The 22,799-nt window shown below is 43.0% G+C and overlaps 1 protein-coding gene across 1 annotated transcript; it reads left to right on the top strand.

Moving 5' to 3' along the window:
* Positions 1-15,436: 15,436 nt before the first annotated feature.
* On the top strand, positions 15,437-21,863 carry FST (follistatin). The gene is made up of 6 exons (XM_063962039.1): positions 15,437-16,516; positions 17,542-17,733; positions 18,524-18,742; positions 18,957-19,181; positions 20,064-20,294; positions 20,985-21,863. Exons 1-6 carry the CDS (start codon positions 16,441-16,443, stop codon positions 21,062-21,064), a joined length of 1,023 nt encoding a protein of 340 aa, XP_063818109.1. The 5' UTR covers positions 15,437-16,440; the 3' UTR covers positions 21,065-21,863.
* Positions 21,864-22,799: the final 936 nt, after the last annotated feature.

Here is a 22,799-nt window from a genome sequence, read left to right as displayed (position 1 = left end):
TACAAGTGTATCTGTGAGTATGGCTGAATTATATTCTGTGCACTATACTAAACCACCACAGTCACCAGTTAAGTGTATCCAACTGGTATGCTCCAAATACTTCTTCTGCTGGTGTCTATTAATCACATCCATTGTGTACACCACTTAATCATACACATATCAACATAGCCTCAATCCATACTCTTGGTCTCATACTTACACCAGCTCTAGCCGGGATCCAGTCACCATGTCGACATTCATAATGTGCACAGTGCAATGTCAACATTAGAATGTTGACATAGTTCAACATGTTGACAGATATATCAACATCCTCACAATGTTGACATTTTCAAGATGTCGACATATTAAATGTCTCCATGAGAAATATCAATATTCTCAGAATGCAGAGGGTTAGTGTTAGGAGCTGCCAGGAGGGTTAAAGATAGGATTCGGGGGGAGGTAAGGGTTATGCAGTAGGAAGAGGTTTAGTGGTAAGGAATAAGGATAGGGGGAGAATACTCACCGGAACACCACTGCTCAGCCATCACCGCCAGAAGTGCTTCTCTCGTGACCGCTGCGACCAGGAAGACAATGCTAGAGACACCACTGCCGCTGGGAGAAGGCAAGACACCACTAGACCACCAGGGATGGTATGTCAACAGTTCATCATGTTAATATATCATCCGTGTAACCAGGATGAATGTCAATATAGCCACTGTCAAGCATATTAACATGCATGTCAACATTTCGACCATGTTCAGATCTCTGCATAGCCTACAATTTCTACTCACCCTCACTGAACTTCAACTCGCCCTTACTGAACTTCAACTCGCACTCAGTGAACTTCAACTGACCCTCACTGAACTTCAACTGACCCTCACTGAACTTCAACTTGCCCTCACTGAACTTCAACTTGCCCTCACTGAACTTCAACTTGCCCTCACTGAACTTCAACTCGCACTCACTGAACTTCAACTTGCCCTCACTGAACTTCAACTCGCACTCACTGAACTTCAACTCGCACTCACTGAACTTCAACTCGCACTCACTGAACTTCAACTTGGCCTCACTGAACTTCAACTCACTCTCAGTGAACATTACCCCTCCCTCAGTGAACTCTGACAATGTTAGAGTGCCCTATTACAGCCCAGTTATGCCTCCTGAGTTGCAAGTGGAGATTGGGCTGAAAAATGTGCAACTCTGCCTACATTTCATTCCAGTACATGCCTAATGGGACAATACTCAAGATTCGCTCTGTAAATGGGTGAACATACAATGTTGCATCAGCAAGACTCAACCGTATTCTAACTTACCGGTTTGGGGTTTCCCAGGAGAGTACACTAGCATAAACAAGGTACTGACCTGTAAGTAAAACACCTACTGTAGGTAACATTAGAAAGATGTTGGATGGCGCAATAATGTAAATCATCAGACACTGGGCCTAATTCAATTTCTGTACACAGAACCGATAGTTTGAGTACAAATACAATGTTTGGGGGTCCGAAGTTTGGGGCACCCGGCACCATTCTTCAAAACGTGGGCATGTTGCCCCCATTTTGAAGGTGCAATAGGTCCACGGTCTGCAACGTCAGATGCATACTTCCTGGACCCGTGGGCCTAGATCCTACGTCCAGCTTGAGCACTGCAAACTATTTTGGTGCTATATAAGTAAACGATATTATTATTGCAATAGATATGTACGTATTTATTTATTATTTATTACCAGTTACTTATATAGCACACACATATTCCGCAGTGCTTTACAGATAATATTTGGCCATTCACATCAGTCCCTGCCCCAGTGGAGCTTACACTCTATATTCCCTATCACATGTACACACAGACACATTCACACTAGGGTTAATTTATGTTGGAAGCCAATTAACCTATTAGTATATTTTTGGGATTGTGGGAGGAAACCGGAGCACCCGGAGGAAACCAACGCAAGTACGGGGAGAATATACAAACTTCGCACAGTTAGGGCCATGGTGGGAATTGAACCCATGACCTCAGTGCTGTGAAGCAGTAATGCTAACCATTACACCATCCGTACTGAGTTGATCGCTAACTGCCGATTTTCGCAGCGCATCGATCAGGTAAAAAAAACTGCAAAACTGCGCATGCGTATGCACCGCAATGTGCAGGTGTGTCGTACAGGTACAAAGTGGTTTGTTGCTGAGCGATGGATTTCATGAAGATTCCATTCGCACAGCCGATCGCAAGGAGATTGACAGGAAGAGGGCGTTTTTGGGTGTCAACTGACCATTTTCTTGGAGTGGTTGGAAAAACGCAAGCGTGTCCAAGTGTTTGCAGGGCGGGTGTGTGATGTCAATTCTAGACACGAACAGGCTGAAGTGATCGCAAGAGCTGAGTAAGTCCAGACCTACTCTGAAACTGCGATCAACTCGGAATGACCCCCAATATGTAATAGATAATAGGCTATTCTTATTGTTTCTTCTCATCACCAAACATTTTATTACTATGAGATATGAGCATGTTCCTGTAATAATATTCCTAGATAGTGGTGGCATACATCTCGTTGTTCATTTTATGCCAGATGGGATCACATAGGGTGAAGAGCTTGGTGTGCTTGTACAGAGGGAATACTGTGACACCTGGGTGACATTGCCTGACAGCACAGTGATGTCATTGATGAGCTGGAGGTAAAAGGTAGCTATATTTAGTATAGATGCCTTCAAGTTGTCTGGGAATATCTTTCCACATTATCTAGGACATACATTTTTAGAGCATTCAAGGTTATATCATAAATGCAAATGTGGATATTTTTATTCTCCCTGTAGTGTGTGCTTTGCTTTACACAGGTCAGTTCGCGAAATTATGTGCAATTTGTGTTTGAGTTTAATTTGATTTCTATGCTATTACTCACAGGATGTTTTAGTGAAAAATGGTGACACAATTACTGTTGTTATTGCTCTGACATAATGCAATTATATAAACAAATGTCAAAATGGCTTATATGGGAAACACTGGCAATTTTGGAGTTTTTTTTTTACAGTGGATCAACTTCTACGTAAAGCTGAAGCAGCCATTTTGTGGGCTAAATGTACATTTATGAGAATACTGTCTATAAATTCACTGGAAACTTTGGTCTCATGCTTTAATTAAATCGCTAGTTTCTAATGAAGTGATATGCTAGGGGCCAAGACTGGGGCTGGAATGGTCGTGCAGACATGGGCAGTAAGGGCGACTAAAATGAAGGGTGAAAGGTTAGAAACAGCGCTATTTCTCAGCAGGTACAAGCAAAAAAATGTTTAGTAATATCTCCACCTCCAGACTCAGTGTTCCGAAACCTGTTCTTCTAAAAAAAACTGAATATATGGGTCGGAGGTGCGGGGTCCTGGACTGCACACCCTAATTCTAAACATATTAAGAGGTGTTACCATGCTGAGACTTGTAGTGCCTCAAAAAAAGAGAAAATGCAGGTGCACACTCTAAGTACTAAACGCTGCCAATCAAATGTAACACTTTTTGTACTAAGCTGCTACTTCTTATTAATGTAACACCTTTTAACACTTAAAACGTCTATTTCTCACTAGTGTGGTGCCTTGGGGTGGTTGGGTTGTTCAGGCCCGGGGGGTCCCCTGCTCTGGATGTGAACCTTAGGAAGGTTCGGGACCCATCTGATGAGGTCACCTGGCTGAGGTAGGTGGGCCTTTATTTTTTGCCCAAAAATTACGCTAAGAACTAAGCACCCATTTATGCAAACACACTGAAATTGCCTCACTAACATTAAATACTCAAATAAATAATTATTTCTAATCAGCTGGGAAAAGTGATTCTGCACAAAAAATGTAAGTGTTGTAATTAAAAAAAAAAATATATATATATATATATATATATATATATATATATATATACTTGCAGCTTCTTCATTTTGCATTTCATATGTTCCAATCTACCTGGGTACTTATTATCTGTACTATCCAGCCAGTAACTGTACAGTGTTTGCATTGTGCAGCATTTTAAGAACTTACCCTGAAACCACTACTCCAGTCATACTAACAATCCATTATTACATCCTACTTCTGTGTGATTTATATGAAAATGAGCATCCAATAAGTTTTTAAATAACAACAAATAAAGAGCATAATCAATTTTATTACAGTGGCTTGAATGAACACATCTATCGTACGGTAATTCCTATTGTTACATCTTTGAGCGCTCTCGATTCTTGGCCAATGTGGCTGTTAACAGCAATTAAGTGTGGAGAAAATGGGAAAACCATCCTGTACCCCAAAAAATACTAAAACTATTGGAAACTATTGGATAATAGTATAGATGACTATAAGTGGGAAAAAGAAAAATATTTGAGGCTGTTAAAATGTTTCAAATGGCTGATTTTTGTATTTTTTAATGACAGTGAAAAAATTATAGAAAACTATATTTTTCAAGGAATAAATACTTGAAAGTTTAACTTGGGATGCACAAAAAATTGACTAAGTTGTTTTGCTGTGCCATTTGAAGCCACTTATAAAAATACTTGTAAAACCAATCTGCAAGGTTAAAAACCTCTGTCCAATCCATATTACACCCCCATATTCCTGTCCCACATCTTTTAACCCATTATTCGGCACTTTGCAGAATATCACCCTGAAAATGACATGTCATTATTGGCCAAATTAATCTAATGCAGAACTAACTGAATAGGAAAACACCTGCGGACAGTTGAATTGTGGGTTTACATGGCTACTTGACTATACCCCTAAGAGTAACTTAATGTGGAGGTTGAGCTATAGATTCACAGGTAGGCACCGCCGAGAGTTGACTCTTGGAAACAATCGGTAGGGAATGCACACATGTTGAATATGTTGAACAGCTGCAACATTATATACATTTAATTTATTTTAAAACTAGTTACCAGCCCATCAAAATGACGGAACAACATAACAGTAACATAGAAACATAGAAACATAGAATTTGACGGCAGATAAGAACCACTTGGCCCATCTAGTCTGCCCATTTTTTTTATCCTTTAGGTAATCGCAACCCTTTTTCAACCTTAATTCTTTGAAAGGATATTCATATGCCTATCCCAAGCATGTTTAAATTGCTCTACAGTCTTAGCATCTACCACCTCTGATGGGAGACTATTCCACTTATCCACTACCCTTTCTGTGAAATAATTTTTCCTTAAATTTCTCCTGAACCTGCCTCCCTCCAGTTTCAGTGTATGTCCTCGAGTTCTAATACTTCTCTTCTTTTGAAGAATGTTTCCCTCCTGAACTTTGTTAAAACCTTTGGTATATTTGAAAGTTTCTATCATGTCTCCCCTTTCCCTTCTCTCCTCCATACTATACATGTTAAGATCTTTTAGCCTTTCCGGGTAAGTTTTGTGATGTAGGCCATGCACCATTTTAGTTGCCCTTCTTTGTACACTCTCTAATGTATTTATATCCGTCTGGAGATATGGTCTCCAGAACTGGACACAGTATTCCAGATGAGGCCGCACCAATGACCTATACAGTGGCATTATTACTTCTCTTTTCCTGCTACTGATTCCTCTCCCTATGCAACCAAGCATCTGACTTGCCTTTCTCATTGCTTCGTTGCATTGCTTTCCTGCCTTTAAGTCACTTGAAATAGTGACTCCTAAATCCCTTTCCTCCTCAGTAGTTTCCATTATAGTACCCTTGATACTATATTTAGCCTTTGGGTTTTTGAGACCCAAGTGCATGATTTTGCATTTTTTAGCATTAAACTGTAGTTGCCATGTTCTTGACCATTTTTCAAGCCTAGCTAGGTCATCAATCATTTGTTTTACCCCTCCTGGTGTGTCTACCCTGTTGCATATCTTTGTATCATCTGCAAAAAGGCATACTTTCCTTTCAATACCATTTGCAATGTCACCAACAAAGATATTAAAGAGAACTGGTCCGAGTACAGTAATGTCAGCACCAGCGACTGAGTACACCCAAACAAAGCAACACTTGAATTGCTCCCTCAGCCGCCATCTAGTGACAGCTGGCGTGCACAGCACTTGAATTCTCCCCATAGAGGTGAGGAGAAGCGTTAGCCCTTTTATTACATAGGACTGCATTTGTTCATGAGGATAGAATTTAGAGTGTAAAGCTGAGTACACACTGGGCTACTTCAGCTAGTTAGCAATCAGCGCTATATCGCTGTTGCTAATTAGGGGAGAACGCCAGTGCATACACACTGAATTATATCAATGTACAATATCGTTCAGTGACATCATCCCCCTGGACTCCCCAAACATGCAGCTCAAAGGGGTTGGGTATTCGTAATACCTCACATACCTCCGCCGGAATTCCGGTAGCGGAATGCCGGTGGGGGAGGGGGTGAGCGCATCAATTCCCCTGTGTTCGCCACAGGTTCTATTCCCACTCTATGGGTGTCATGGACACCCACGAGTGGGAATATTCCCTGCTAATCGGCATGCTGTCAGGATTCTCAGGGGGTGGGATGTAGGGGGAGGTCTCATAACTGCATCCCACTCAAAGATATAGTTAACATTGAGCTGCATGATTGGTAGATCATGGATGAATGAGAACGACCCGTGGGGGCGCGCATCGTTCATCCATATACACTGGACGATATGAACGATAGATCTTTTAAAAAAGATTGTTATCGTTCATATCTTCCAGTGTGTACAGAGCTTATGTATTACTAGAGATTGGGACTAATGCAAATTACTAAACATTCTCTATAAAGATCTGCATATGTTTCTGGTGCTACTGTATATAACGATTAATAATTATTAGGCAACACTGTGGTACAGCCCTGGGGCCGTGGGTTGGAATATAACCAGGGCACTGTCTGTGTGGTATCTATATTTTAACATTGTTTCTATTTGCAGCATCAAAGAGAAACCCCTATGTGGTACTGATGATTCCTATAACGTGTGAAACAGCCTGTCTATTGGTACTAATTCAGCCTCAGCAACGGTCTGAATACATTTGTCACACCACTGAACAGGCTGCCATGCAAATCCCATTTCTTTGAAGGTTACTCTCCTGGACTAGACTGACTTTATACATACCCTCCATAATTCTTTACATTTGAGATTCCACTACCAACTGTCTTTAGGTGACCATTTGCCCTTTATCGTGACCTGGAAATCCAGTGGATTCAGCACTATATGTATTGTTTTGTGCATACTATTGCAATACACAAACATTCACTGAACCCATAAGCAAGTACAACAAGTCCATATATGTTAATTGAAATGATCTGTCTTGCATGACTGCCTATGCTGTGAGCAATGTTATGTAAGATAGAGAACCTCTGGGTTATAAAGGTGGGTTGTTTAGAATTCAAATCCTGCAAAAAATTATATGCAGGAGCGGAATTGTCTTAAACAATGTTCCACCTTTGAACAATTTAATTTATTAGCTTATACACACCTCCAGGGTCCATTTGTGGCTCTAGGCCGGGGTCAAATGTAGGCCTTATAACCAGCCTAATTTCCATCTTTTTTTGTCCTTTACTTTTTGTCTATGAGGTCAAAGAATAAGTGCAGAGCGTTACCACAGTCTTGTGCAAGGTGGTTCTACCAGTGTGATTAGTCTATGCTATTATCTGAGCTGCATGAAGGCTCATTGTTGCTGCTGTATTATTCGATGCTTGTCTGTTAAGGTAATATATGGACCACTTAAGGAAACAAGGGCCTAGGAGGAAAGGTGTACAGTACTTTCATTGTCCTTAGATATGACACATAGCTGCTCTTTGTGCATACCATTTTATCTAAGACACAGAGCAGAGATGAGTCACATCCAAGATCAAACACAAGGAGGCGAAAGTCTCACAGAAAATAAGTTATCACTCAACCAGAGGCTACCTGTCAGTGATTTATCATCCTACCACTAATCATAATTATTGTAGGGTCAGGTGAACTTGAAAGGGGAGTGTAGATGTGCAACCAAACATCAATCAGATGGCATGAAGAGTATGTCTATGGGTAAATGTTTTGGTAAACAGGTTGGTGGACATACTGTATAGGAGTATGAGAGAGCAGACAGATGGATGGGCAGAAAAACAGATAGATATTCGGTGGAAAGATGGATGAGTGGTATGGTGGAAGGGTGGGTGAGTGAATGTGTTGGTATGTGAGTATATGGGTGGATGGTTTGGTAAACAGGGTGGAGGACAGGAGGGGGAATGAATGAGCAGAGACATGGATGGATAGACGGACAGATGGATGGATGACCGAGCAAACAAAGGTTTTGTACTGAAACAGTATTGTATTGAAAAATAAATAATAATTATAATAATAATTAATATGAAAATTTGAGGAAGGATTTTCCCTATTGACATATTGCAGCTTTTTCTATTGGCTATATTTTATTTTTACGCTTCAGCTAAATTGTGCTATTGGAAAAGAAATCAGCCTTCGCTGTACATTATCAGATCAGAATTAATATACAAGCAGTCATGTTGATATGTTTTTAATAACACACGATATTCTCTGTATCATCCAAGACCGTTATTTCTGGGAATTGGGGAGAGAAAGCAGGAAAGTGACAGGACAGGGTCTCCACATATGATATAACAAGGTGACTCTCCCTTTCTGTTTGCCCTACACAATTGCTTGGGAAAGCATGCATAATTTTCCAAATCTGAGTCTGTATAGAATTGTGGAGTCACTTTCCCTGTAATGACAAAACAGGTTTAACACTCGGATTAGTGTGACTAATCAGGGACGATGACAGAACTGCAGAGTTTTGCAGTATTATAAAGCAGGTGGCAGAGCCTTGCTATGTACTTGTACTGACCTTGCAGTGATGTTTGTGTGATGGGTATACGTATAGCATCATATGATTGGTATAAATTTGCTGCTCACTTCCAAAAACGTTAACAGCCTAAAAAACAACTTTCATTTGATGTACAAAAAAATAATAATTATTATTATCCACATAATAAACAAGGTAACACTATTAGTAAAAATAAATGGCATGGTATTTATTTAAAGAGGATGTTCTGGTGCGAATGCCGAGAAACAATTCTTCTTAGCCACAATGCCCTGCCAATGACCTCAGCCCTGACCTGCAGGGGCCACCCTCTCATGGGGGTGAGAGGCAGTGCAGACTGCACTTAGTCACTGCTCCACCAATGGTGCCAAACCCTTTAATTATGTGTGTGCTAGTTTTATGATGTGACAGTGGGCTACTGTCCACTGGGACTCGATTTAGACCACAAATTTAATTTCATATGGGACAGGCTGGAGGAACTTAGGTGAAAGGGCAGTGTTTTTTTGCAATAAGTCACCCAGATTACACCCGGTGTTTTTCATGAATGAAATGAGTACAGGAACACAGTCTGTGAGACGTTCCAGACCTCTGACCCTTCCCAGCACATGACTGCTCACTTACTTCCTAACTACATTGAGGTGTAGTGCCACCATTAAACTAAAGCTGTACATTACTACGTGTCCGATTATTGTCAAATTCAGAATGTGCCAAGAAATAGCTAGCGAGAGAGAAAAGTTCTATTTACTCTAAGTATCTCCTAGGGCAGTACATTTCAATTACAGATGAGCGGGTTCGGATGTAATGCCAGAATTAATGCCAGTTCGGTTTTATCTAGATTTTTCTTATTGGCTATACAAAACACGTGACATCCGTGAGCCAATGAGATGCCGTTTTGAGAACCGAGTAAATCTGAGTAAAACCGAACCCGCTCATCTCTAATTTCAGTCTATAATGCAAAGTAACTGTGCACCTGGGTAAACCATTTTGCAATGCAAGGGGTGCCAATACATTTATATTTGCATGCAGAGTAAATACTATGTGTTTTTGCATGCAGCCCACCCATTCTGGGCAGCCTTATTGTGCACAGCAATGTAGATTTGAGTTTGGACACGTCCCTCTCAAATCTAAATCTCTCTGCACATTTTATATCTGCTCTGCACCCGTTTTAAGGGTTTTCCACAAATATTAAGTATCCCCTCAATATAATTAGGGACCTCAGCAGGTATCTCCGATACCTGCTGCGATTACTACATTGCCGCCAGCAGCTGCATCCCCCATAGGTTTATATAGAGAATGCAATGATGGCCAATTTACCAATATCCTGCAGCTGGCAGAGGGTTCCCCGGAACCTTCCCCGGAAGTGGCCTCTGTGCTTGCGCTGTCTTAGCTGACTGTGCATGTGAAGAAGCCCTGGCAGTCATCACAGCACATCACTTGGATGGGTTTCTTACAGAGCCCCTTTCCCTGCCTGTGCTGCATGATACATTCAGAGAATAGGATTGCATATTGGAAATGTGATCCTGGGCAGTAAGATCCCACCCAGATTGCATTAAATATGCCATCCTAGATAAGTGGAACCTTAAAAGAGAGAAGGAGTGAGAGCGGGAAAACATTAAAGAGTGAGATGTAACAGAGAGAGTATGATGAAGTGAGCGACTTAGTGAGTCAGTGAGTGAGTGAGTGAGTGAGTGAGTGAGTGAGTGAGTGAGTGAAGGAGAGAGAGACAGTAAAGTAGAGAGATATAGAGAGGAGAAAGAATAGCGAGGAGAGAGATAGTGAAGGAGAACAAGAAAGAGAAAAGTGAAACAGTGAAAGATAGAGGATAGCTTAAAGGACACAGAAAATAACGAGAGAGAGAGTGAGGGGCCTATTTATCGTTAAATATATGCAGCATATTCCCCGCAAACACCCATTTTTGGGGTATACCCGCAAATATTAAGTATCACCCAAATGTAAAAAGGAGGGACTGCAGCAGATATCTCCCTCCGTTTCTGACAGCAGCCGCAGCATGAAGGATGTGATGCTGTCAGATTTACCAAGCTCCAGAATGCTGATGTGGTCTCTTCACTATAAACACAATCAGGGCCGGACTGGGACTAAAAATAGGCCCTGGCATTTTTGAAGCACACAGGCCCACCTCTGTGACTCCTCCCCTTACTATTACTGACTCCTCCCACTTATTAGTCTATGCGCTTACAAATATAATTAATATTCTAACAACATACAAGCGTACATCATTCTCTATTAAAATACACACAACCAGTGGTTGAAGTGGGAATTTTTAAGTGGGGGTATGGAAATGTGAAGTTTGTAATTAAGTGCGTGCCGAAGGCGCGTGCGCTCTGGAAAAAGGTGCGTGGCCACTCAAAAGGGGGCGTGGCCTGCAGTGTAGTTTACCACACCATACACCCCTTATACGCATTATGCACCACAATAGTAGGACCCCTTATACTATCTAGTACCGGTGCCTCTTTCACATTATACCACACAGTATGAGCCAAAATTCACATTATAGCACCCGGTATGAGCCGAAATTTACATTATAGCACCTGGTATGAGCCGAAATTTACATTATATGCCCCCAATAGTGCAGTGCCAGATCCACAATTGCCCCCACAGTGCCAGGTATACAAATGCCCCCACAGTGCCAGGTATACAAATGCCCCCACAGTGCCAGATCCACAAATGCCCCCACAGTGCCAGATCCACAAATGCCCCCACAGTGCCAGATCCACAAATGCCCCCACAGTGCCAGGTATACAAATGCCCCCACAGTGCCAGATCCACAATTGCCCCCACAGTGTCAGATCCACAAATGCCCCCACAGTGCCAGATCCACAAATGCCCCCACAGTGCCAGGTATACAAATGCCCCCACAGTGCCAGATCCACAATTGCCCCCACAGTGTCAGATCCCCAATTGCCCCCACAGTGTCAGGTAATACCTGACACTGTGGGGGCAATTGTGGATCTGACACTGTGGGGGCAATTGTATACCTGACAGGTATACAAATGCCCCCACAGTGCCAGGAAAACAATTGCCCCCACAGTGCCAGGTATACAAATGCCCCACAGTGCCAGCCAATTGCCCCCACAGTGCCAGGTATATAAATGCCCCCACAGTGCCAAATCCACAATTGCCCCCACAGTGTCAGATCCACAATTGCCCCCACAGTGTCAGGTAATACACTGTGGGGGCAATTGTATACCTGTATGCCCCCACAGTGCCAGGAAAACAATTGCCCCCACAGTGCCAGGTATACAAATGCCCCACAGTGCCAGCCAATTGCCCCCACAGTGCCAGGTATACAATTGCCCCCACAGCAGCCAGTGCTGCAGCTGCTTACCGCTGCTGCACTGCTGCTGCTGCTGCTGCTGCTGCTGCTCCTCCTCCGGGCTCCGGCTGTGAGGGACGGGTAAGTCAGGAGAGAGCGCCCGCCAGCGCGGCTGTGTCTGGCGCGGCGGCGTATAGCGGACTTCATTCAAACCAGCCGCCGGTTCGTGAGCCAATCAGAGCTCGCGGACCGGCGGCTTCTGATTGGCTGCTGGTCCGCGAGCTCTGATTGGCTCACGAACAGCCGGTTGGTTTGAAGCCCACTATACGCCGCCAGACATAGCGGCGCTGGCGCGCTCTCCTCCCCTGACAGCTGAGACACGCTGCCGCCGGACTGAGCGGCAGCGTGTCTCAGTGAGCGCTGGACCGGCCCGCGTGGCCATCGGCCCTTCTGGCATTTGCCAGAAGTGCCAGATGGCCAGTCTGGCCCTGAACACAATGCAGGGAATGGCTCCTCCGGAGTCCCTGTCCCTGCATGTGTGCTCTTTATTACATCCGCCTGGTATAAATGCACAGTACAATGTGATTTGGGGCACTAATATCACACCCAGATTGCAATGCAAAAGTGATAATTGATAAATGGGCCCCTAAAGAAGACAGAGTAAGGGAGATAGGGGCCTATTTATTTTTAAACGAAGTTGCAATGGAATCTGGACGTATTGCTTTGCAGAATGCGATTACTTCGGCTGAATGTATCAAGAAGCACCTACAGGGACATGGGCTCTAAAAGGAGCCAGTCCCTGCAATGTACTCAGTGGGGAAGTGGGGCTACTGCTGACCACACATGTACAGCAGCCATTTCCGGGGAGGGTTTTACCGACTGCATTTACCGTGTGTAGCCCATAGGCTGTAGCGGGTGGCGGTACCTGCGGGGACCAATGCTTCTCATTCCAGAAATTGATGAATGTGACAGCATCGCATACATCATAGACACAGGGCCGAATTTAGGGGTCAGACCGCCCCTAGGCACATTATTGGATCCCTACATATGCAGCATTTGGAGGGAAGCGGCACTCTGGAGACTATGGGGGTCATTCCGAGTTGATCGCACACTGCCAATTTTCGCTGTGCAGCGATCAGGTAAAAAAAACGGCAAAACTGCGCATGCGTATGCACCGCAATGGCAACGCGCATCATTCGGGTACAAACAGCATCATTGCTGTGCAATGCTTCTAGCGAATAATCCATTCGCACAGCCGATCGCATGGAGATTGACAGGAAGAGGGCGTTTATGGGTGTCAACTGACCATTTTCTGGGAGTGGTAAGGGAAACGCAGGCATGTCCAGGTGTTTGCAGGGCGGGCGTCTGACGTCAATTCCGGGACCAGACACACTGAAGTGATCGCAAGGGCTGAGTAAGTCCAGACCTACTCAGAAACTGCAAAAAAAGTTTTCATCCCGCATGGCTGCACATGCGATCACACACTTGCTAAACGAAAATACACTCCCCTGTGGGCGACGACTATACGTTTGCACGGTTGCAAAAAGTAGCTAGCGAGCGATCAACTCGAAATGAAGGCATATATACAAGCAAATCTCACCAAAAAGTGTTTATTGTGTCAATGTAACATTTCGGGGCTCCTGCCCCTTCCTCAGGACCTTTCTATATACATACTATATACTGTATATATATATATATCTATATATCTATATATATATATATATATATATATATATATATATATATATGGGTGGTCTTCTGTATGCCGAATGTCGGGATCCCGGCGCACAGTATACCGGTGCTGGAATCCAGACACCCGGCATACCGACAACTATTCTCCCTCGTGGGCGTCCACGACCCCCCTGGAGGGAGAATAAAATAGTGTGGCGCGCGTAGCGCGCCACCGTGCCCGTAGCGTGGCGAGCGCAGCGAGCCCGCAAGGGGCTCCTTTGCGCTCGCCACGCTGTCGGTATGCCGGCGGTCGGGCTCCCGGCGCCGGTATGCTGGTCGCCGGGAGCCCGAGCGCCGGCATACCATACTACACCCCTATATATATATATATATATGTATATATAGATATATGTGTATATGTATATATAGATATATATATATATATATATATATATATGTATATATGTGTAGAGAGAAAGAGAGAGAGAGAGAGAGATAAAGGTTGCAATATCAGCCAGGTGTGCCACCCCCGAGCAAGTGCCGCCCCTAGGCACGTGCCTCACAAAATCCGCTACAGCATAGACACCTATGGGGATGCGGCTGCCGGTGGGAATGGTGGGAACGCAGCAGGTAAAGGAGGTATCTGCTGCTGTCCCTCCTAAATACATTTAGGTGATTCTAAATATTTGTGGCTAACCCCCGAAGAGGGTGTTTTCAGGGAACATGCCGCAAATATTTATTGATAAATGTGCCCCATGGAGTGAAGGAGAGAGAATAAATTGAAGGCGAGAGAGAATAGTGGGTAAAGGAACTGAGAAGAGAATAAAGGAGAGCGAAATGGGAGGGAAAAAGAGGAGAGAAGGTGTAAGTGAGTGAGCGAGTGAGTGAGACATTAAACACTCGTGTATTTAGACTTTTTGAACGTCTTGCTATTAATTAAAATCGCCGTCTGCCATTAGAGGGCACTACACCACCTTGTATGTGTCCTGCAAATGTTAGGGGTGGAGAGAAGCAGAAAGAAGTTGATGAAGCTTTGTAAAGTGATCAAAATGCCCCCAGAAGTTTTTTAAAAAAAAGAGAGAGAGAGAGCGAGCGATAAGAGGGGGGTGTAGTGGGGTCAATCATTTACCAGTCTGATTTAATGTGTGCCTGCAGGTGGTGCAGCAGCGCTTTGTGCCAGCCTCACAGAGCAGCCTAATGAGAGGCACCCAAACAACTGTCTTCTAATATTAGCACGCCTGGACTTCGGGATGTATTATAGTGCGCTCAGACAGATCCCATTGTAATGGGATCTTTTATGAAAAGATTAGTACTATCTCCTGCAGTTGGTGGAAAAAAATCTGTTATCACTGAGTTATTTGCAGTGAAAGGGGGTAAGGGGAAGATGTGTAAGGGACCAGTGACCGGCCAGTGTCCAGGAATTCAGTCTGCATATTTCAGTGTCTCTTGTCCTCTGGGGCAAAGAATAGACAGACAGGGAGAGTGAAAGGGCAGCTTTTCAATCCACAATCACCATTTTGCGTTCAGTAAATCGTTTTGTATAAAAGGAAATATATCGCCTACTCAGTTTCATTCAGCTGTGCCAAAAAATGTTACAAATGAGAGTCCGCCAACTTACAAGGGAAGAATGCCAGACTGTGCTCTATATACTGGTCCTATAGAAGTTCATTATCGATAGGGCAATCTCTGCCACTCTGGGAGGACACCGCCTACGTCGCCCATTCCTGCCCACATACTCAAGACTGTCAGTGGCATAGATATTCAATGGGGTAATACCCATAGGTAGCAAGCTTTTTATGTGTCCGTGACAAGTCCCAGCTACATGAGTGCTGCACACACTACTGTTTAATGTGGATGTCAGTATATAGATCCCTTATTCAGGAGCTTCACCCCAATCATGGCAGCACCTAGACCAGCCTGAGTCCAACTCTACCTGCACCAACCTGAGTCCAACGATAGCAGCACCTAGACCAGCCTGAGTCCAACTCTACCTGCACCAACCTGAGTCCAACGATAGCAGCACCTAGACCTGCCAGAGTCCAACTCTACCTGCACCAACCTGAGTCCAACGATAGCAGCACCTAGACCTGCCAGAGTCCAACTCTACCTGCACCAACCTGAGTCCAACGATAGCAGCACCTAGACCTGCCAGAGTTCAACTCTACCTGCACCAACCTGAGTCCAACGATAGCAGCACCTAGACCTGCCAGAGTCCAACTCTACCTGCACCAACCTGAGTCCAACGATAGCAGCACCTAGATCTGCCTGAGTCCCGTGCAGGAAGACCAGAACTCAAAGACAAATAAGAACCTGCTGAGAAAGACAGACTCCAATTCTACAAACTTTAGCAGAAGAGTCCCCTACAAGTGGATACTGTGTCTTCTCCTCCTCTGCCTGCTGCTGCTGCTGCTGCTGCTGGAGTTTCAGTGTTTCCCTGCATGGTATTACTACAAGGAGTCCCTTCTGTCTATCTATTGCATCTAGGTAACCCCCAGATATTTGCAAAATAAAAAAGGGGGGGGTTCGCAGAAGGTATAAAATGTCACCTGATTCACTGTGAATTTCTTTTAAAGAAAAAAAAGATCCCCACCCCCAAACACACACACACACATTAGGAGACCGCCCACCGCAGACAGCTAAGACCCCCTTATAGATTTAAAGAGAGACTGCATAGCCCTGACGTTCATTCAATAGTGCGATCATAGGCAGCAGAGCCCTCAGTCCTGTGTCTGCTACACTATCACGTCCTCTCCACTTGAGATTGTCCCTTCTGTGTCTGGACTGAATATGTTAAATCGCCCGAGCTTGCTATTACTTCTCACTATCTCTCTGTGTCATCTCATGGAAGATCACACTGTCCAGGGTAAGCAGAAAAGTCATATTTCTTTTATGTTTTAGCATTTTATTATTTATTATTATTATTATTATTTTGATTTTTTTTAATTATTATTATTATTATTATTATTATTATTATTATTTTGATTTTATTTTTTATTATTATTACTACTGCTGCTACTACGACTTTGATTATTATGTATAGTAGGACAGGGAACTGGATTTTTTTAATCGGAGCACAAAAGAACCACAAAATACCTTTAATCGGTTTTGCGATTCTGCAGACGCACAGAAATTGCGTCGCGTTTTGTTGCAAAGTTTGCAAAGTGGATATTCTGCGTCCAGCTGTTCTGTGATGGTTTTCATTGGGATTAAAAGAAAAGTTTGTTTCCATTTGTGAAGGAGTTTGGAGCCCGTGAGAGAGACAGATTCTAGCAGAGCAGTCGCTGAGGTTTTAGCAATGGAGCATTGGGAGACTCCGATCTGCGTCGTATCTTTGCACTGACGCATCAGCTGCGCAGTTATCGCTATGTCTGTTGTAGTTTCTGTACGTTACAAGCTGTTTTTACTGCTGTGTTGGCTTTGATAAGTTACTTTGCTTATGAAGAAAGTATCCAGCTAGACTGCAGGAGTCGGATATTTCGAAACAATGTAGTAACACCGTCAAATGTTCTGAATCCCACTCAGATTGCAACATAATGGCACAAATTATAATACAGACACCTAGATCTGACGCACATGATACTGGGAGAAATGCAGACATGCACTGGTTTATTGTGGGCAGTCTGTGGTGTAAGGGGTTGCAGGTTAACCATTTCAGGGCTGCTTGCGCTGCGCAATGAGAGGCTGCTGCCTCCAGGGGGGGGGGGGGGGTCACCCCAACTGCACTGTGCTGTGTGGCTGAGGGCAGACTGGTGTTACCTTACTACCCGGGGCTTATGGACCAGGACAAATATAAGTAAACAGTCTAGTGGAAGTGGGTGCAGGGAACACGTGTCTTGTGTGGGTCAACGTTTAGTGGCACTGATGTGGCTGTGGCCCTGTGTCTTACAGCTGGGAACTGTTGGCTTCAGCAATCCAGGAATGGACGGTGCCAGGTGCTCTACAGGACTGAACTGAGCAAAGAGGAGTGCTGCAAGACTGGCAGGTTGGGCACCTCCTGGACTGAAGAAGATGTACCCAACAGCACCCTGTTCAAATGGATGATATTCAACGGTGGTGCACCGCACTGCATACCCTGCAAAGGTACACGAGGGGCATGGCCACACTGAGGCATTGTGTGTAGTACCATTAATATATGTGTTATTGTGTTGTTGTTATTGGCATATGATAATTGTTCATGTAAAAGTAGACAGAGAGAGAGAGGACGATATATATCTGTAACCTACATCTATCAATCATTTGTTGATTCATGTTGTTATTGGAGCTATTCTTCTAGTTTGCTCTTACAAAGTCTCACAATGGTTTCATATAACGGTGATGTCTGTGTACATTATTGGAGTGGGGTGTGGGAGGGGATCTGTTTCCCATAGATCTCACCACAGCCATTAGGGATACATCATTCTGCAAGCTGTTCTGTATTACACACAAACACACACACACACAAACACACACACATTATATATATATATATATATATATATATATATATATATATATACACACACACACACACACACACACAGTACCTGGGATCCCCTAGTGTGGACTGTAGTTTGCAGATTGTGGCCACCTAGAGTTGATTATTAAGTGTTAGTTTCCACGGGGGGGGGGGGGGGGGGGGGTTATTAAAGTAGTGAAAGCGACATCTGCACTCAATTTTGAGCAGATTTCTGGAAGAGCTCGTGTTCCCTCCTTGTAGGTCATTTGTGCTGAATTAGTTATTGGAGCACACTTTTTTTGCAGTCATTTAGTAACTTTTATGGTTTATTTTGGCAACATAAATAAATAAATAAATTGGTCCTAATATTAATACATTGCCCACTGTTGTAATGCACTCTGACTCCTGGCTGACAGTGTGTCTATCTGCCCACAGAGACATGTGAAAACGTGGACTGTGGACATGGGAAGAAATGTAAAATGAACAAGAAAAATAAGCCAAGATGCGTGTGCGCCCCAGACTGCTCCAACATCACGTGGAAAGGCCCAGTGTGCGGCTTGGATGGGAAAACCTACAAGGACGAATGCGCCCTACTCAAGGCCAAATGTAAAGGACTCCCAGAGCTGGATGTGCAGTACCAAGGCAAATGCAAAAGTATGTCCTAGATCCTGCCACCTATGTGCATTATTTACCCACGGGCATGGAGGGATGGCCGGAGACACGTCAACCCCTAAATACATACTAAAGAAATCTACCATGACCTGCTCTCTTTGCGTAAATAAGCAATGTGAATGTTCTGCTGTGAGTAGTGATGCCTTTCACTGGAGCTGTTACTGATCGCTGTCTACCCTCCCTGTGTTTATTTCAGAGACATGCAGAGATGTCTTGTGCCCTGGCACCTCCACCTGTGTGGTGGATCAGACCAACAATGCCTATTGTGTGACCTGCCATAGGAACTGCCAGGAACCCACCTCCTCTGAGCAATATCTCTGCGGCAATGATGGAATCACCTATGCCAGCGCTTGTCACTTTAGGAAGGCGACCTGCCTACTGGGCAGGTCCATTGGTTTGGCGTACGAGGGAAAATGCATAAGTAAGTATCTTACCTGCAGCCCATTAACACCTTCTGTAGTCTGAAGTGTCTGTCAATGGATCTATCAATTCATTCATTAACTGGTTTCTTGGAAACGTATATAACGTTTTCCAAACTATATACTTGAGTCTGTAACTATTGTCAGACTTTAAGGGCTCTATTCATGAAGCCGTGAAAAGCGTGAAGAAAACGACCAGTGAAGAAGTCATCCATAACAACCAATCAGCTTTGAAGGAAGCCTTTACCAAGTACATTCTATAAAATGTAAGGAAAATGCTGATTGGTTGCCATCAGTCTTTTTCTCCACACTTTTCACTGGTTCATGAATAGACAGACCCCCCCCCCCCCCCCCCAATCCCCCCTTCCCCCTGTCACTGCATACTGTTGTCTTCCAACTTGCTGGAGGCTACCAGCAGCTCAGGCCTGGTACATGATTTACCATTTAAGTTGGCGTCACTTAAAGTTGGGTACTTTATTATGGAGCATCCTGCGCTCTACTGGATGAGACAGGAGGGTTGATTTCAGAACCTCTCCTCTTTGTCCAATGAAAAAGTGACATTTACACTGAGAACCACTTTGTATTACTATTAATATTTCCGAAATAAATTGGCCAAGACCCCTCCATAAGCACTGGAGTGTGCAGATTCCCGTGTAAATCTGATGACACAAGATAATTGATATTGTAAGATGATTACAACAATGTGTATGTATATATAGAGATAGATGATAAATAGATCGATAGCTAGATAGATAGATAGATAGATAGATAGATAGACACAAATCAAAGACTGTTAGTAATACATGAATACTCTCCTGCCTCATTGCATTATGTTACATTGCCATTGTAAAGATAGGTATCTGATGTGTGGTTGCCATTCACAGAGGCCAAGTCGTGCGATGACATCCAGTGCAGCGTTGGAAAGAAGTGCCTCTGGGACAGTAAAGTGGGCAGAGGACGCTGCGCCGTGTGTGACGAAAACTGCGCAGACAGCAAGTCGGACGAGGCAGTTTGCGCCAGTGATAACGCCACCTATCCAAGCGAGTGCGCAATGAAGCAGGCTGCCTGCTCTTTGGGTGTACTTTTAGAAGTCAAACACAACGGATCTTGCAACTGTAAGTGACTTTTTCTGCAAACCAAACCAAAAAAAAAATATCAAATCTAAGATTTCTAAAGGCAACCCCTCCGTAATGAAGACTAGAGAGAATTGGATACCAGCACAATTGCTATTTAACGTGCTCCATTGCTAGCTGGGAAGCTGCCTGGCAAGACTATTATTTGCCTCTTGTGCAAGAACAAAAAAAAACCGATATTAACTATTTACAAGGGGGTTGCCTGAGAATATCTTTTTTTCCCCCTTCTATTTTTGCTAATTTTGCTTCTTGTGTGCTTCGCTGAATGCTTCATTAACCCTCTGATGTGAGACCTAACTCCATGAGACTTTTCCACCGGTAGAACCGTCCCTGTTTTTTGCGCAGCGGCCGCTACTAACTCTGAGGACAGAAGCAGTACACCTAGAACACCAGAACCCTTTCTGTCTGATTTACAGGAACTTTCAAAATAAAATACCTGATCCAATGGGTTCTTCAGAACTTTCTGCATTTTAAGACTTCATAGATTAATAAAAAAAATAAAAGTATTAATTAAAAGTCGATGCCCAAATGCATCCACTGCAAGGTCACGTACAATGCAACGCTGTTTTCTGGCTGTGCAGAGAGCAAAAAAAAAAAAAATATAATGCACTGAGCTTCTGCGCTGTTGTTGTCCTTATTTAAACAACAGCTCCCCTATATTCCCCTATATAGCCATTAATGAAGATACGGAGGAAGAAGAGGAAGATGATGACCCAGACTACAGCTTCCCTTTATCTTCAGTCCACCGGTAAACTGTTGGAGCAGCCTTTTGGGCAAAGGATTGATGTCCATACTGTAAATAGGTGTATGCTTATTTATTTTGAGGAAAAAAAGTATACATATAGTTGAGATTGGTAGACATTTATTTATACTGTGTCATGTTTTATAATTTATACATAAAAATGTTTGTTTGACTGTACACCTTGTTTTGAAGAAATATATTCGTCAAAGGGAGAGCAGTGTTATTTATTGTGATATACCTTTGCTTGTAAAATTCATTTCTTTCCTTGTAATTCCATTCCTTATAACTGACCATTACTGTCCACTTCATACACTGATGTTACATGGTGGGTACTGCAAAGTTCTGCAGCAGAGTAGTTGATGGACTACATTTCAGGGCAGCACTGGAAATGGTAGTTTACCAATTATTGGTTGACAAAACTTTGCCCATTCCTGTTTTAGAGGTTTTTTTTTTCTTTTACTGTATCACATTTGCATGTCAGTTACAGTATGTTTATTTATTGGGTTGTATCTTCAGTCTTGTACATACATCCTTTTGGGGTTTTTGTTTACAAGGAATCTTGACTGACCAAGATAATCTGCAATCAATCTATCTCTACTGATAAGCTTCATGGGAGTCTATCTTTAAATGGCCACTTTTTCTTTTTTTCTTTTTCTTTTTTTTGGTGATACTTCTGTTTATGTGGCTACTTGAACACTTGGCAAGTGGCACCAACAAGGACTATGTGGATGCAAATGGGAAATCTTATTTTCCCTTTAATGATCAGAGACAGTCGTTGTTTCTTGAGACTATCTGTCGTTTTTTTTTAATCATATCGAAGCTTTATCAGTCCAAGGTCCTTGCTCTTCACAATAAGATTTTTTGTTCTCGGTTTTTATTTTCTGATTCAATTTTATATTTTCAAAACATGGCAAGTTAAATATAAATTCATTTAAATATATAGTTTTGTACTTTTTTACCATGTAAATGTCCAATGTATATAAAGTTATAAAGTGTATTTGTAAATAAATTATGGTTGAACAATAATAATAATAAAACAAAATTGGAATTTTCCTATGTAGCAATCTGTGTATTTGGTTTTAGAACATAGTGATGTTCTTGCAAAGAAACGGGTGTCAAAAAAATTCAATCCATGGCTTGTTCATTAGACAGAGTACACAGATATCACTGATTGCCAGTAAACATGGCATTCTATGCATGGAGTGTGTGATCAATCAGTGCAGTCACTTTTACACCGAAACTCTCTATTTGCTGATGTCTTTAAGTATACAGATCTATTCCATTTGTCTTGTCTCTCCTAACCTTGCACCCCCCCCCCCCTGAGATTTCATGCTCTGTCTGACACTCTGCAATTCCCAATCTTATCAAGTTATGTCAACCTCCGAAGCTCTTGAAAAGTGAGAAACACAAACAGCTAGACGTTTCTAATTACCCATCCAAAATTAAAAGCGAAACCCAATTAACAAGCAGGGCAGAACAGCCACTAAATAGATACAAGGAAAACACTTGTGTTATTTGGAGAAAGTGCAGTTTAAAAATAGATGTTTGTTGTTGTTTTCGTTCATTATACATTTTAAACTGTGATATTAAAGGTTTCATCGACACATCCAGATTCAGAGCAAGAACTAAAGTTAGTTTCCTCCTAAGCATCCCATTGAAGACTTGGCAGATCAAGGATTCACACAATGCAGTCAGTAGGACTGGTCTGTTAGATGCAGAAGACTGAGTCATTCCCTTGGGGATAA

Source organism: Pseudophryne corroboree, chromosome 1 (assembly GCF_028390025.1).
Source record: "Pseudophryne corroboree isolate aPseCor3 chromosome 1, aPseCor3.hap2, whole genome shotgun sequence".
Taxonomy (NCBI): domain Eukaryota; kingdom Metazoa; phylum Chordata; class Amphibia; order Anura; family Myobatrachidae; genus Pseudophryne; species Pseudophryne corroboree.
Note: the sequence above shows the minus strand (reverse complement) of the source record. Positions and strands in the feature narration are given on the sequence as shown.